This window comes from Trachemys scripta, chromosome 2 (genome assembly GCF_013100865.1).
Source record: "Trachemys scripta elegans isolate TJP31775 chromosome 2, CAS_Tse_1.0, whole genome shotgun sequence".
Classification (NCBI taxonomy): Eukaryota; Metazoa; Chordata; order Testudines; family Emydidae; genus Trachemys; species Trachemys scripta.
In genome coordinates this window covers 10,880,676-10,892,701 of record NC_048299.1, presented here as the reverse complement: position 1 = coordinate 10,892,701, position 12,026 = coordinate 10,880,676, and the positions used below count along the sequence as shown (strand labels likewise).

At 50.6% G+C, this 12,026-nt stretch overlaps 1 protein-coding gene across 3 annotated transcripts in view; it reads right to left on the bottom strand.

Annotated features, from left to right (window-relative positions):
- The window catches only part of LOC117871978 (zinc finger protein 2-like), a 15,477-nt gene extending 4,354 nt beyond the window's left edge, over positions 1–11,123 (bottom strand). Inside the window, exons 1-4 of one of the 3 annotated variants that reach the window (XR_004644372.1) lie at positions 10,767–11,123; positions 2,806–7,961; positions 2,093–2,207; positions 1,464–1,598 (exon numbers count right to left, since the gene is read on the bottom strand). Coding sequence is in view for 1 of the 3 variants with exons in the window: in XM_034759890.1 (XP_034615781.1) it covers positions 5,584–7,545 (1,962 nt within the window). In the remaining 2 variants the exon portion in view is untranslated. Of the gene's footprint in view, positions 1–1,463; positions 1,599–2,092; positions 2,208–2,788; positions 7,962–10,766 lie in introns of those variants that run through there. The other 2 variants (XR_004644373.1, XM_034759890.1) reach the window with 2 other exon arrangements.
- Between the last annotated feature and the right edge of the window lie 903 nt (positions 11,124–12,026).

Sequence of the window (12,026 nt, the reverse complement as noted above, 5' to 3'; positions counted from 1 at the left end):
AAGCCCAGAGGGGCCAGGTCTCTGATCTGCCAAGCCCAGAGGGGCCGGGGCTCTGAATGGCTAAGCCCAGAGGGGCCAGGTCTCTGATCTGCCAAGCCCAGAGGGGCCGGGGCTCTGAACTGCCAAGCCCAGAGGAGCCGGGGTTCTGAACTGCCAAACCCAGAGGGCCGGGGCTCTGAATGGCCAAGGCCAGAGGGGCCGGGGCTCTGATCTGCCAAGCCCAGAGGGGCCGGGGCTATGAACGGCCAAGCCCAGAGGGGCCGGGGCTCTGAACGACCTAGCCCAGAGGGGCCGGGGCTCTGAACGGCCAAGCCCAGAGGGGCCGGGGCTCTGAACGGCCAAGCCCAGAGGGGCCGGGGCTATGAACGACCTAGCCCAGAGGGGCCGCAGTTCAGCCCTAGCACAAATTAAGCAGTGGTGCAGACCCACTGACTTCACTGGAGCGACTCCTGAGGCACTGGTCGTGGTCGGATCAATTCCATCCTTCAGGAGTTGAGTTCCATGCAGTCGACTGGGCCTGGCTCTTTCGGATCAGACCTTATGGAACCACCAATGCTCCATGTGGGCTGTAAGCACCCCAGGGCACTTTTTGTAAGAGCAGATGTTTGCCCTGGTGTCCTTGGCCTAAATTTCCCCTCCTTCCTTATGTCACATCCTGTGTGCCAGCCAGTTGCCAGAGCTTCCAGCAGTGGGAGAGCGGATGATAGCACTGCTTGGTGTCCAGAGCATGTGAAACACGTAGGGTTCCCCCAGAGATAGGGTGACCAGCAGGGCTGGCTCTAGGCACCAGCAAACCAAGCATGTGCTTGGGGCAGCACAATTTAAGGGATGGCACTCCAGGCACTTTTTTTTGCTTCAGCAGTTGTGCTCCCGGAGTTGGGTTTTTTTCTTTGCTTGGGGCGGCAAAATACCTCGAGCTGGCCCTGGTGACCAGATGTCCCGATTTTATAGGGACAGTCCCGATATTTGGGGCTTTGTCTTATGTAGGTACCTATTATCCCCCCAGCCCCGTCCCAATTTTTCACACTTGCTGTCTGGTCACCCTAACTGGAGATGAAAGGTACTAGCCATCTCTCTTCCATCCAGACCCCCCCAAATGCTGCTGCCACGGTCGGCTTCCTTTCCAGATGCTTGTATCCTATTCCTTAGGCCCATTGCTACCAAAGGGTCCGATTCAAGGGCTGAGCAGCCAATTGAAACCAAGGGGAGCTAAAAATGTGCCGCGCGGCTGACGATAAAGCAGCGCAACCATGAGGTAATGTGGCCAAACATGGGATTCCCAGAGTAGGGTGACCAGACAGCAAATGTGTAAAATCGGGACTGGGGTGGGCGATAATAGGAGCCTATATAAGAAAAAGACCCAAAAATCTGGACTGTTCCTATAAAATCGGGACATCTGGTCACCCTATCTCACAGGTTTCTTTTTAAAAGTCAGCGGGCTTGATTCTTCTCCTCCTCCTTACCCCCCGTTTTACTCTGCCGTAATGCCCCGGACTCCAGCAGCGTCAGCCCCGCCTTTGATCTTGGAGAGCAGAGTCAGACCCCACAGCCTCTTCTCCCTCGCTGCGCTGTGCGTTTGCCTTTGTCTGCCTTCAGTGCTGGAGGGGAGGGGAGAGTGGGCGGGATTTTAGTAAACAGGCTTTATTGCGGAATGAAGGCGATTTTATTAAGAAGTGATGTGACTTTTGCATTTGTGTTCCCTGCAGTGTTGTGACTTTTCCCCTGACAAACCATCCACGCCTCACTGAGGGCCTGCAGCCCACAAAGCTCAAGGCAGGAGGTCCGAATACAATGGGGCAAGTGCCTGGTGCCAGCGGCAGCTGCCATGTATGTCTCTGCTGTGAGAGGGGCTCTGAGGCTGACCGGCTGCAGGATCCAGGAAGCAATCCCTGGAGAGGGCACAGAGAGGACAGAGAGTGGGATCGCTCATGCCTGCAGATCCTGGAGATGCCCAGGCAATGGAACTGCCAGGTAGTACAGTGCTGGCTCCTGACTCCCCCGGACCTGTACTCCCATTGGCAGAGTGCCTGCTACTGGCGAGGGTGCTCTGTGGGCGTTTAATGTTGCCTGATGGGATATCCCCTGGGCCTACCTGTCCAAGGCGCCAGATGAGTGCAATGCCACAGTGAGCACTGGTCCTTGATTCTACTCCTTCCCGGGGGAACTCAGTCTCCATGATATATCCACAGAGAGGCCTCCACGCGGTCCTGGGGAAGTACCAATACTAATACTTAGCTCTGCTCTTATATAGCACTTTTCACTACTAGATCTCTAAGTGCTTTATACATTTATCCCCATTTTACAGAAGAGGAAAACTGAGGCACAGAGCAGCAATGTGACTTGCCCAAGTTCTCCAAGCAGAGCAATGGCAGAGCTGGGAATAGAACCTACGTCAGCTGAGTCCCAGCCTAATGCTTTAGCCAGGCCACACTAGCAGCACTCCCATAAGTCCACCATGTTCTCTGTCAAGTTTTGTCCTGTCCACTGGCTGCTGAGTCAGGCTGTGGAAATGACAGCACAACCAAATGATGGCATTTTCCAAGCTGTATAATACTTTTTTATAGCATAGAATTCCCCCAGATCTTTAGCTCTGCAATGGACAAGTCTTATATAACACAGGCTATCACAAAGCATTGCCGTATGCATGAAGAACAATACAGGGCAACGTATCATTGACATCAGAAATCCATTTCACTCAAATATTCATGTGCTAGGAGTATGGGGCAGTCCGATTCTGCAATTAGGGACCAGTGGTACAAAGCAGAATGGAGGCTTGATTTTTGTTTGGTTTTTTAAAATACTTACTTTATTGAGGAGACTGTATAATCTGTCAGTACTGGTTTCCCCCACGAGCTGAGGTCCGGCTGCTGCCCTCGGTCCATGGTGCTATGCCCAGCGATGCCTGGGAAAGCGGAGTAGATGGATTGAGGGCAGCTTATTGTTCTATGTATCTTATTAAAAGAAGTATCGACACACAAAACAAAATCCTCAAACAGCTGCTTCCTCCGGGGTAAATCTCTAGGCCACAAAACTAGTCTAAGGAGAAGAAAACAATTACATCCAAAGAATGGGGGGATAATTCTTCTCTTGGTTACACATTCGGGCCCTCAAGTGAGGAGCTCTGGTATATTCCCTGCTGTGGGAGGCCTAGTATATTGTCCTAGATTCATTGCGTACGTTCCACCATGTTCTTCTAGTGCAACGCAATCTCCATGCCCCTGGAGGTTGATAGTGTACCTGGCGTGGATCAAGTCCCAAGGGACTGGGCACTACCATCCAGGAGATGGACTGATTCAGCTTATCTCCTAAGCCACCTCCTCCAGTGTGGTTCCTATGGAGACCCCAGACAGAGATTAAAATTGTCCTTCCCTCTGCAGCCACCTGCCTTCCTGCCCAGACATGAGTCCTGCCCCTTGGGCTCAACGATCGCTGCAACACCTATGCCATGGGGGTAAATCTAAGCCCATTGTGTGCAACCTCTCTTGGGGGGATGATATGAAGGAGAAGCTTCCTTTTCATATACAAAATCAAGCTGTAGAACTAATGCCTAATAACTGACCACTACTTGACTTGACTCTACTCCTATAAGAATTCCAGCGACGCAGTGATCCTTAGTGCACGCCCCTCAGCTGCTGTGTTCACTTCAGTCACATAAGCAACGTTGCTGAGAGCACTCTGGGGTGGTTGGGCGCAGTGTCTGGCTGTGCTGGTCTCGGGCTCCCTCCAGACCTCTGGTCTGCCAATGTTCTTCAAGCCCCAATGGTGCCCCCTGCCAGCCAACCCACCACATTAAAGATCCCATAGTCTGAGATTGAATACATGCCATTATAACGAAGTAGCAGAGAGCAAGAAAGAGTGGTGAACTCTGTTACTTGCCCCCAAGCCACTTCGCAGCTCTCACCGCACAAGCACGATGAAACCGGACCGATCTAAAGGATAAAGGGTTTCTGTTCTTCTAGTCCATGGAGGCCCCAGTCCACAAGGGGTGCAGCCTGTCCCAGGGATTGTGATTGCTTCTTTCTTTAATCCCTAAATAATGCCCAGTAAATTCAAAATCCCGTAGTGACCTTCAGAGTCACTTTCTGGGGAAAAATTAGAGAGTACGAAAGAGCACCTATCCTGGGCTGCTGAAGCTATTGATGCTTCTGGAAGATCTTCTGTTTCCTCTAGTCACAGACATAGCAAGATGCTAGACCGAGATGGCCGCTCTCGCTTACACCCAGGCACCAGCTTTGCATGGATATGGCCGAGGGGACGTCTACACTGCAGCGAAGGTGTCAGCTCCAGCTCGGGGAGGTGTACGTGTGCTAGCTCTGATTGATCTAGAGCAATATTTTTAGGAAGTGGCCGGCAGCACGGGCTAACCACCAGAGCATAACCCTCTCCGAGATCCATGTCGTTGTGGCTACACTGCTGGGTTTAGCATGCTAGCTCAGCCCTGGTCTACCCCAAAAAATAAGGTCGACCCAGCTACATCATTCAGGGGTGTGAAAAACCCACTCTCCTGAGCGACGTAGTTATGCTGCCCTAACCCCTGGTGTAGACAGCACTACCTTCCGTTGATCTAGCTAGCACCTCTTGGAGAGATGGATCACTTATGCCAATGGGAGAACTGTAGCGTTTCAAGCGTAGACAAGCCTTTAGTCTCATTGCATTATGTGGCTCATAAACTCCTGTGACTCTTCCCCACCTCATTGTGACCACCTGTCCCTGCTCATGTATTAACTTTCAGCCAGGCCTTGTCTTTGAACTAGGAAGGACCTGGTTGGTAGTGAGCAAGTGCAGGGATTGTCCAGTAGTGTTTATTCTGGGATTAAGAGAACTGTGTGTTTCATGGAGTCGCTGGCTGGTCTCCTAGATGGCAGGGGACTCCTACTCTCTCAAACCTACTGTGTGTACGTCTACCCAAGCTGGAAAGTACACATCCAACTTCAGCGTAGAGGTACTGGGAGAGCAGCATTTGCTCACTGCCAGCCAAATTTTCAAAAGTGGCCACTGAGTTTGAGTATCTCCATGTTAGGTGCCCAGCCTGAGACATCTTTCATTCTGCAGCCTAATCTCGACCCCCCACCCCGGTTTGAAAACGTTGGCCTTCCCAAGTTTCATCCCAAGTTTCAGTCCCAGAGCTGACCTCTGGTATCGATGGGAGCGATGTCCATGTGGGCGATGCCCATTTCTCAGAGCCAGGCTCAGCAGATACATTCCCCACTTCTTTTCCAGAAGCAAAATGGTACACTCGAAATCAATGCTTTGCACCTGTTTAATACATTCAGCCTGTGTAAGAGTTGGGGCTGATTGGGCTAAACTCCGCATTCTTCAATGGAGCAAATCTCTGGTTAATAATTCTACTACCTCGCTCTTTACCAAGGAGGTCAGTATCCTTAACCCCATTTTACAGATGAGGAAACTGAGGCATGAGGAGGGAAACTGACTTGCCCAAGTGACAGACCCAGGAACTGGATGCAGGTCTCCTGTATCCCAGCCACACTGCCTCCTTCTGTTTATAGTAGGAGTTTTGCTCCACTAAAGACTGCAGAATTTGGTCCATGCTTATCACCTTCCTTTGTGGGCTTTGCTCTGTGGCTAGAGGTTGCTCTCCTCACTTTTCACAGCTGGGAGCGCTCTTTGTTCTGGGTGGGTCTGGGGGTGGTTGCTAATGCTCGCTGGTGCTCCCAGCTTTCCCCCCCGTTTTGCACGCCCGGTGGGTCCCTCCCTCATATGGATTTTCTGGTGCCTCCTCAGATATTTCTTCAGCCTGTACCGTTTCCCACACACCGTGCATTTATAAGCCCCGCCCCTGGAGTGCAGCGTCTGGTGTCTAATAAGGTTTTTCTTCTGAGTGAAGCATTTCCCACACTTGGTGCATTTGCACGGTCCCATCCTGATGTGGATCGTCTGGTGCCTGAAGAGGTTGGCCTTCTGATTGAAGGTCTTCTCGCATTCGGGACATTTGTACGGCTCCTCCCTGGTGTGGATCCGCTGGTGCCTCACGAGGTTTGACCGCTGGGTGAAGCTTTTCCCACACTCGGTGCATTTAAAGGGCTCACTCATGTGGATCCTCTGATGCCTGATGAGCTTCCTGTTCATCCGGAAACTCTCCCCGCACTCGTTGCACTTATAAGGCCCCTCACTGGTGTGGATCTTCCGGTGCCTAGTAAGATTCGACTTCTGGTTGAAGCTTTTCCCACACTCGGGACACGGAAATATCCTCTCCGCTTTGGGACCGTCCTTCGTCAAGGGATTTTTCTTGCATTTTGTGTTTGCCCGGCTCTCGGTACATGCACCAGAAGTCCCCTCTTCGCTGGTTCTCTGGTGTTTTCTGTGTTTTTTCTTTGGGCTGCAGCTTTCCCCATGTTCGCCATCTGCCCCGGCTCCCTCTTTAATCTGGATCCTCTGGATGGTGCCAAGAGATGTCTTTTGACTGAAGTTGCTTCCATGGTCGGTGCTCTCCTGTGGTTCTTCCTTGATGCGGGGTTTCTGGCAGGCCGCAAGACTGCCGATCATAGTGACATCCCTCTGGTGTTCGTTGTCCACCCCAGCTTCCTTTGTAGCCTGGATTCCCCATGGAGGAAAGAGAGGCATCTTTGGATTGAATTGGTTGTCATAGTCGGGGCTGGCTTGTGGTTCCTCCTTGATGTAAGGGTTCTGGTGGGCTACTGTAATGATGTTTCTCTCATGTTCAGGGTATGTGTCTGGTTCCTCCTTAGTCTGGATTCCCCACGGAGTGCTAACAAGGATCTTTGGGCTGGATTGGGTTCCACAATCAGGACCTTCCTGGGGTCCGTCCTCTGAGGGAGCTCCTGGTATTGTAATGTTCTTCCCCAGGCTATAGCTATCCTCCTGTTTGAAGGTCACATCCGGTTCCTCTTTAATCTGGATGACCCGGAGAGGCATGCCATTTACATGTCCAGTGGCTTCCTGTAGCCTCTGCTTTGCGTGGTTCCTCTGGTGGACGTTAAAATACCTCTTGGTGCTCAAGCTTTTCCCGCACTCGGTGCATATGAATGGCCCCCCGCGGAGGTGGATTTTCTGGTGAGCCACCAGTGTTGCGCTCTGGCCAAAGCACCGGCTGCAGTCGGAGCACTTGAAAGGCTTATCCCGTTTGTGTATCTCCTTGTGTGCCGTCAGCGTCCCCTTCTTCACAAAGCTCTTCCCGCACTCGGTGCAGGCGTACGGCCGCTTTTCCTTGTGGGTTCTCATGTGGATGCTGAAGTAGATGCGTGTGCTCAGGCTCTTCCCACAGTGGACACAGATATACGGCCCGCCTTTGGTGTGTGTCTTCTGGTGGGCAGCCAGGCATATCTCCAGCCGGAAGCACCGTCCGCACTCGTCACACTGGAAAGGCCTCTCTCCGGTGTGGATGCTCTGGTGGGTGGTAAGGTGTCCCCTCGTGGTGAAGCGCCTCCCACACTCACCGCACGGGTAGAGCTCCTCTGCTGTGTGGATCCTCTGGTGTCTCTTCAGATTTCCCTTCTTGCTGAAGGATTTCCCACAGTCTGGGCACATATGCGTCTTCTGGGCCGCGCGCTTTGCAGGGTCTTTCATGGTGGCGCCAGACAGCAGGTGGATGTGATTCTTCTGTGTCTGGGTTCTCTCTGGTAGGCCAGGCAGCTGCTAGGGAGCCGGTGGAGGGGATGGGGAGGGACGGTTGGAAGGTTGGCAAGGGGCGGTTATAGAAAAGTCAATGATGCAATAGTCAAAGTGCAGCTGATGGGCCCGGGTTGCTCTGCTGACCAGGAGGAGAGGTTGACAACATGCAGCACAGATTCTGAGGTGCCAAGGGTCATGCAGCTAACTGGATGGCTCTGGTTCTTCCTTGGGTTGCATTTTCTCATGGAGTTTTTCCTTTCAACCCAACAGCAGAGCTGTTCTCTTAACATTCAGAACTCCCTTTCCCTGGTCATTGCGGTGGGGCTCCTGTTCTCGTCGTATGCCTCAGTCAGTCTTGGAGGTTTAGCATGCTGGATTAAAGCAAAAAGAAAGTCCAGATATTATTCCATGTGCTACTGATAACACTGCTTGTGCTAATGTGATGGCTGCCATCTTGGCTGACACACCAGAGATTGAACCAGGAACCTCCAGAGCTAAAAGCCTGAGCCGCTACAGCTTACATTAAAGAGCAAAGGCTCTAGAGGTGCGGCTGAAACAGATTCCTCTCCTCTGTGGATCAGGCACTGAGGAGGATGTGTAACACACACTCACCAGCGGGTTACAGTAAGAATAATCCCTTTAATGACGTCTTTTTTTATCTGAGGATCTCAAGAAAATTTACAAATGTTAATTAAGCCTCACAATAACAATTATGACTTGCCTCATTATTCAGATAGGAAAATGGAGGCACAGAGAGGCTAACCTTTTCAAAAGTTAGGATAAAATCAAAATTGGCAGCATTTGCAATATTAACACTTGGCACTTTTCATTGGCAGATCTCAAAGCACTTTGTAAAGGCAGGGAAGTATCATTACCTCCATATTACAGATGGGGAAACTGAGGCACAGAAAGGTTAGATTGTGTGACCTTGGCAGTGGTGGACTGTAGGTGCTCTGCCCTGTCCATTGGACAAGTTCGGACCGTTGAACCACAGGGCCACATACGCATAGGAAATCATTTCCTAGAATTCCAACAAGGAGGGAGGCCTGAAGGCAGAAGTGAGGAAGGTATGGGTTACTGGAGGATGCTGTCGCCGCAGGGATAGGACATTGGGGATGCTGTCGCTGAGGGAACAGGATGTTGGGGGGATGCCGTTGTGGAGGGGGCTAAGAAAGCAGGAAGTAGGAAAGTAACTACTGCTTTAAAGGCAGGGAAGCGTGGAAATGGGAGATTTCTAAACCTCTGGATACAGCCGTGAAAGTGCAGACGAGGTACATATATTGCGCTGCTGATTGGGTGGAGCAGTTGCCAATGTACAGCGCTCAGATACCAAGGGTCACATGGGTAACAGGCCAGATAAACAGACAGAAAACTGCAGATGAGAACTATTTTTCATTCAGTTGCATGGACTGCAATTCTGCCTTCGGATAAACTAGCCCAGCTCCTGCTGAAATTAATGAGATTCATAGAACCATAGGACTGGAAGGGACCTCGAGAGCTCATCTAGTCCAGTCCCCTGCACTGATGGCAGGACTAAGTATTATCTAGACATTCCTGACAGGCGTTGGTGTAACCTGCTCTTAAAAATCTCCAATGATGGAGATTCCACAACCTCCACAATTTATCCCAGTGCTTAACCACCCTGACAGTTAGGAAGTTTTTCCTAACGTCCAACCTCTAAGTCTTCCTGGCTGCAATTTAAGCCCATTGCTTCTTGTCCTATCCTCAGAGGTTAAGAAAAACAATTTTTCTTCCTCCTCCTTGTAACAACCTTTTACATACTTGAAAACTGTTATCATGTCCCCTCTCAGTCTTCTCTTTTCCAGACAAAACAAACCCCATTTTTTCAAACTTCCCTCATAGGTCATGTTTTCTAGACCTTTAATAATTTTTGTTGCTCTTCTCTGGACCCTCTCCAATTTATCCACATCCTTCCTGAAATGTGGCGCCCAGAACTGGACACAATGCTCCAGTTGAGGCCTAATCAGCGCGGAGTAGAGCAGAAGAATTACTTCTCATGTTTGTTTACAACGCTCCTGCTAATACACCCCAGAAGGATGTTCGCTTTTTTTGCAAGTGTAACACCGTTGACTCATATTTAGCTTGTGATCCACTATGACCCCCCAGATCCTTTTCCGCAGTACTCCTTCCTAGGCAGTCATTTCCCATTTTGCATGTGTGCAACTGATTGTTCCTTCCTAAACGGAGTACTTTGCATTTGTACTTACTGAATTTCATCCTGTTTACTTCAGACCATTTCTCTAGTTTGTCCAGATCATTTTGAATTTTAATCCTACCCTCCAAAGCACTTGTAACCCTCCCAGCTTGGTATCGTCCGTAAACTTTATAAGTGTACTGTCTATGCCGTTATCTAAATCATTGATGAACATCATTTGTCCCCTGCACTAGTAGCAGTGCTGTATGAACTGAATTGAATATGGTGTTACATAGGACGATAATAGAGAAAATGACCTGGAATGCTTTAATTGAAAAAACAAACAAAAAATACCCTCTTCCAAGCAAAACCCTGGCTTGATTCTGGTGTGTGTATTTAAAGATTCGATCTGGGCCAGCAACGGAGGTGACTTGATCATAGCCCAGAATTCTGAGGGTATTTCAGTCTAGCAGACAAAGGCATAACAAGATCCCGTGGCTGGAAATTGTGTCAGTAAAGTTCAACAGCATATTTTTACCAGTGAGGGTAATTAACATTGGAAGGGATTAGCAGCAGTAATCTCTCCATCTCTGGAATCTTTAAACAGACTGGATGTCTTGTTAAGAGATATGCACAATCACCCAACCCATTATTGGACCCGATACAGGAATCAGTAGGTGACATTCTCCGGCCTGTGTTATGCAGGAGGCCAGACTAGAGGATCACCACGGTCCCTTTCCACGAAAACATTTTAGCTGCCTTTTAGTTTTGGCAAATGCCAGACAGCTCGCTTCTTACTAAATTTGGCCCAGATCAAAATAACAAATCCCCACTGATATTTTCTAGTATCCAGATCACAGAAGGCCAGACTCTGCCCTCAGTTACAACTCCCCCGCCCCACTGATTTGGGGTTGAATTGAGGGCAGAATATGATCCCTTTCCCGGATGGGGGGGGGGGAGCGTCCTCATTTGGGCTAGGATGTGAAATACACACCCGAGCCGTTTGCTGAAAAGGTCTTACCTGAGCAGTCCATCCCTGCAGGCATTTTCCTCCCCTGGAACCCGAGGGACAACATGGTTTGTGACTTGGCTGCAACTTATGTTGCAATCGCAGCTGCTGCTGACCTAGAGGAAGTCTGTGCCCAGTGCAGTGAGAGCTACCGGAGGAAGGGTGAAACGAAACAAAGACCAGCAGCAAAGGGTGAGCGCCGAGGGAGAGGCTGGACTCTGCAATCGGACAGTGCCGGGCTGGATTTCAGCGCGGCCGCGATCCCGTGCACGGGCGGCGCGAGGAGGGGGGGGGGAAAATCTCACCCCGCGTCCTTTCTTCTGCACCGTTAGCTTTGCGGGGAACCGGGCTCGCTTGGAATGTTCCCAAGCTCGCAGAGCCTTCTGGGAATTGTAGTTTCTCCTAGAAATCCTGCTGGCCCTGGCAAAAAGCCCCTGGATTGCAATGGGACAGGAGCAGGCCCCCGGAGCGGGTCCGGCCCAGTATGTTTTCCTCTAAATCCGGGGGTTCAAAACCTGCAGATCCTAGCACCAGGCTGCAACAATGCCGCTTTCATCTAGTGCTCAGTGTGTCCCCCAGGACCCGAAGGGGCCATGTCCTAATGGTTTCAATAGCTTCTGATCCACCGCAGGCGAGCTTTGCACCCCAATAGCAGTTCACTGTATCCCTACGGGGAGTACCCAGGTATTGCTGTGTAACTGCCAGCGTGCTGGGACCCTGTTAGCACCTTCCACCGATAGATTCGCTAGATAACGAATTATTTGACAGACAAGGGAACTGAGGCACGGCGCTTGTGAGGGATGGATTCTGCCAGGTGTTATCGGACAGGAGCAATTGGGGTAAAAAACCTAACTGGCTGCAAGACTGAGCTGAGCTTGGTAAGTTTATAGTGAGGATGGTATGATGGGATTGGCTAAAAATGGCATGTAGCCGATCTGCGACTGCGCGCAGCAAATATCTCCAATGGCTGGTGATGGGACATTAGATGGAGAATTCTTTCCCAGGTGTCTGGCTGGTGGGTCTTGCCCACATGCTCAGGGTCTAACTGATCCCCATATTTGGGGTCAGGAAGGAATTTTCGCCCAGGTCTGATTGGCAGAGGCCCTGAGGTTTTTTCACCTTCCTCTGCAGCATGGGGCACGGGTCACTTACAAATTTAAATTAGTGCAAAGGGTGAATTCTCTGTAACTTGAAGTCTTTAAACCACGATTTGAGGACTTCAGTAACTCAGCAAGAGGTTTGGGGTCTATTGCAGGCAGGGCCGGCTTTAGG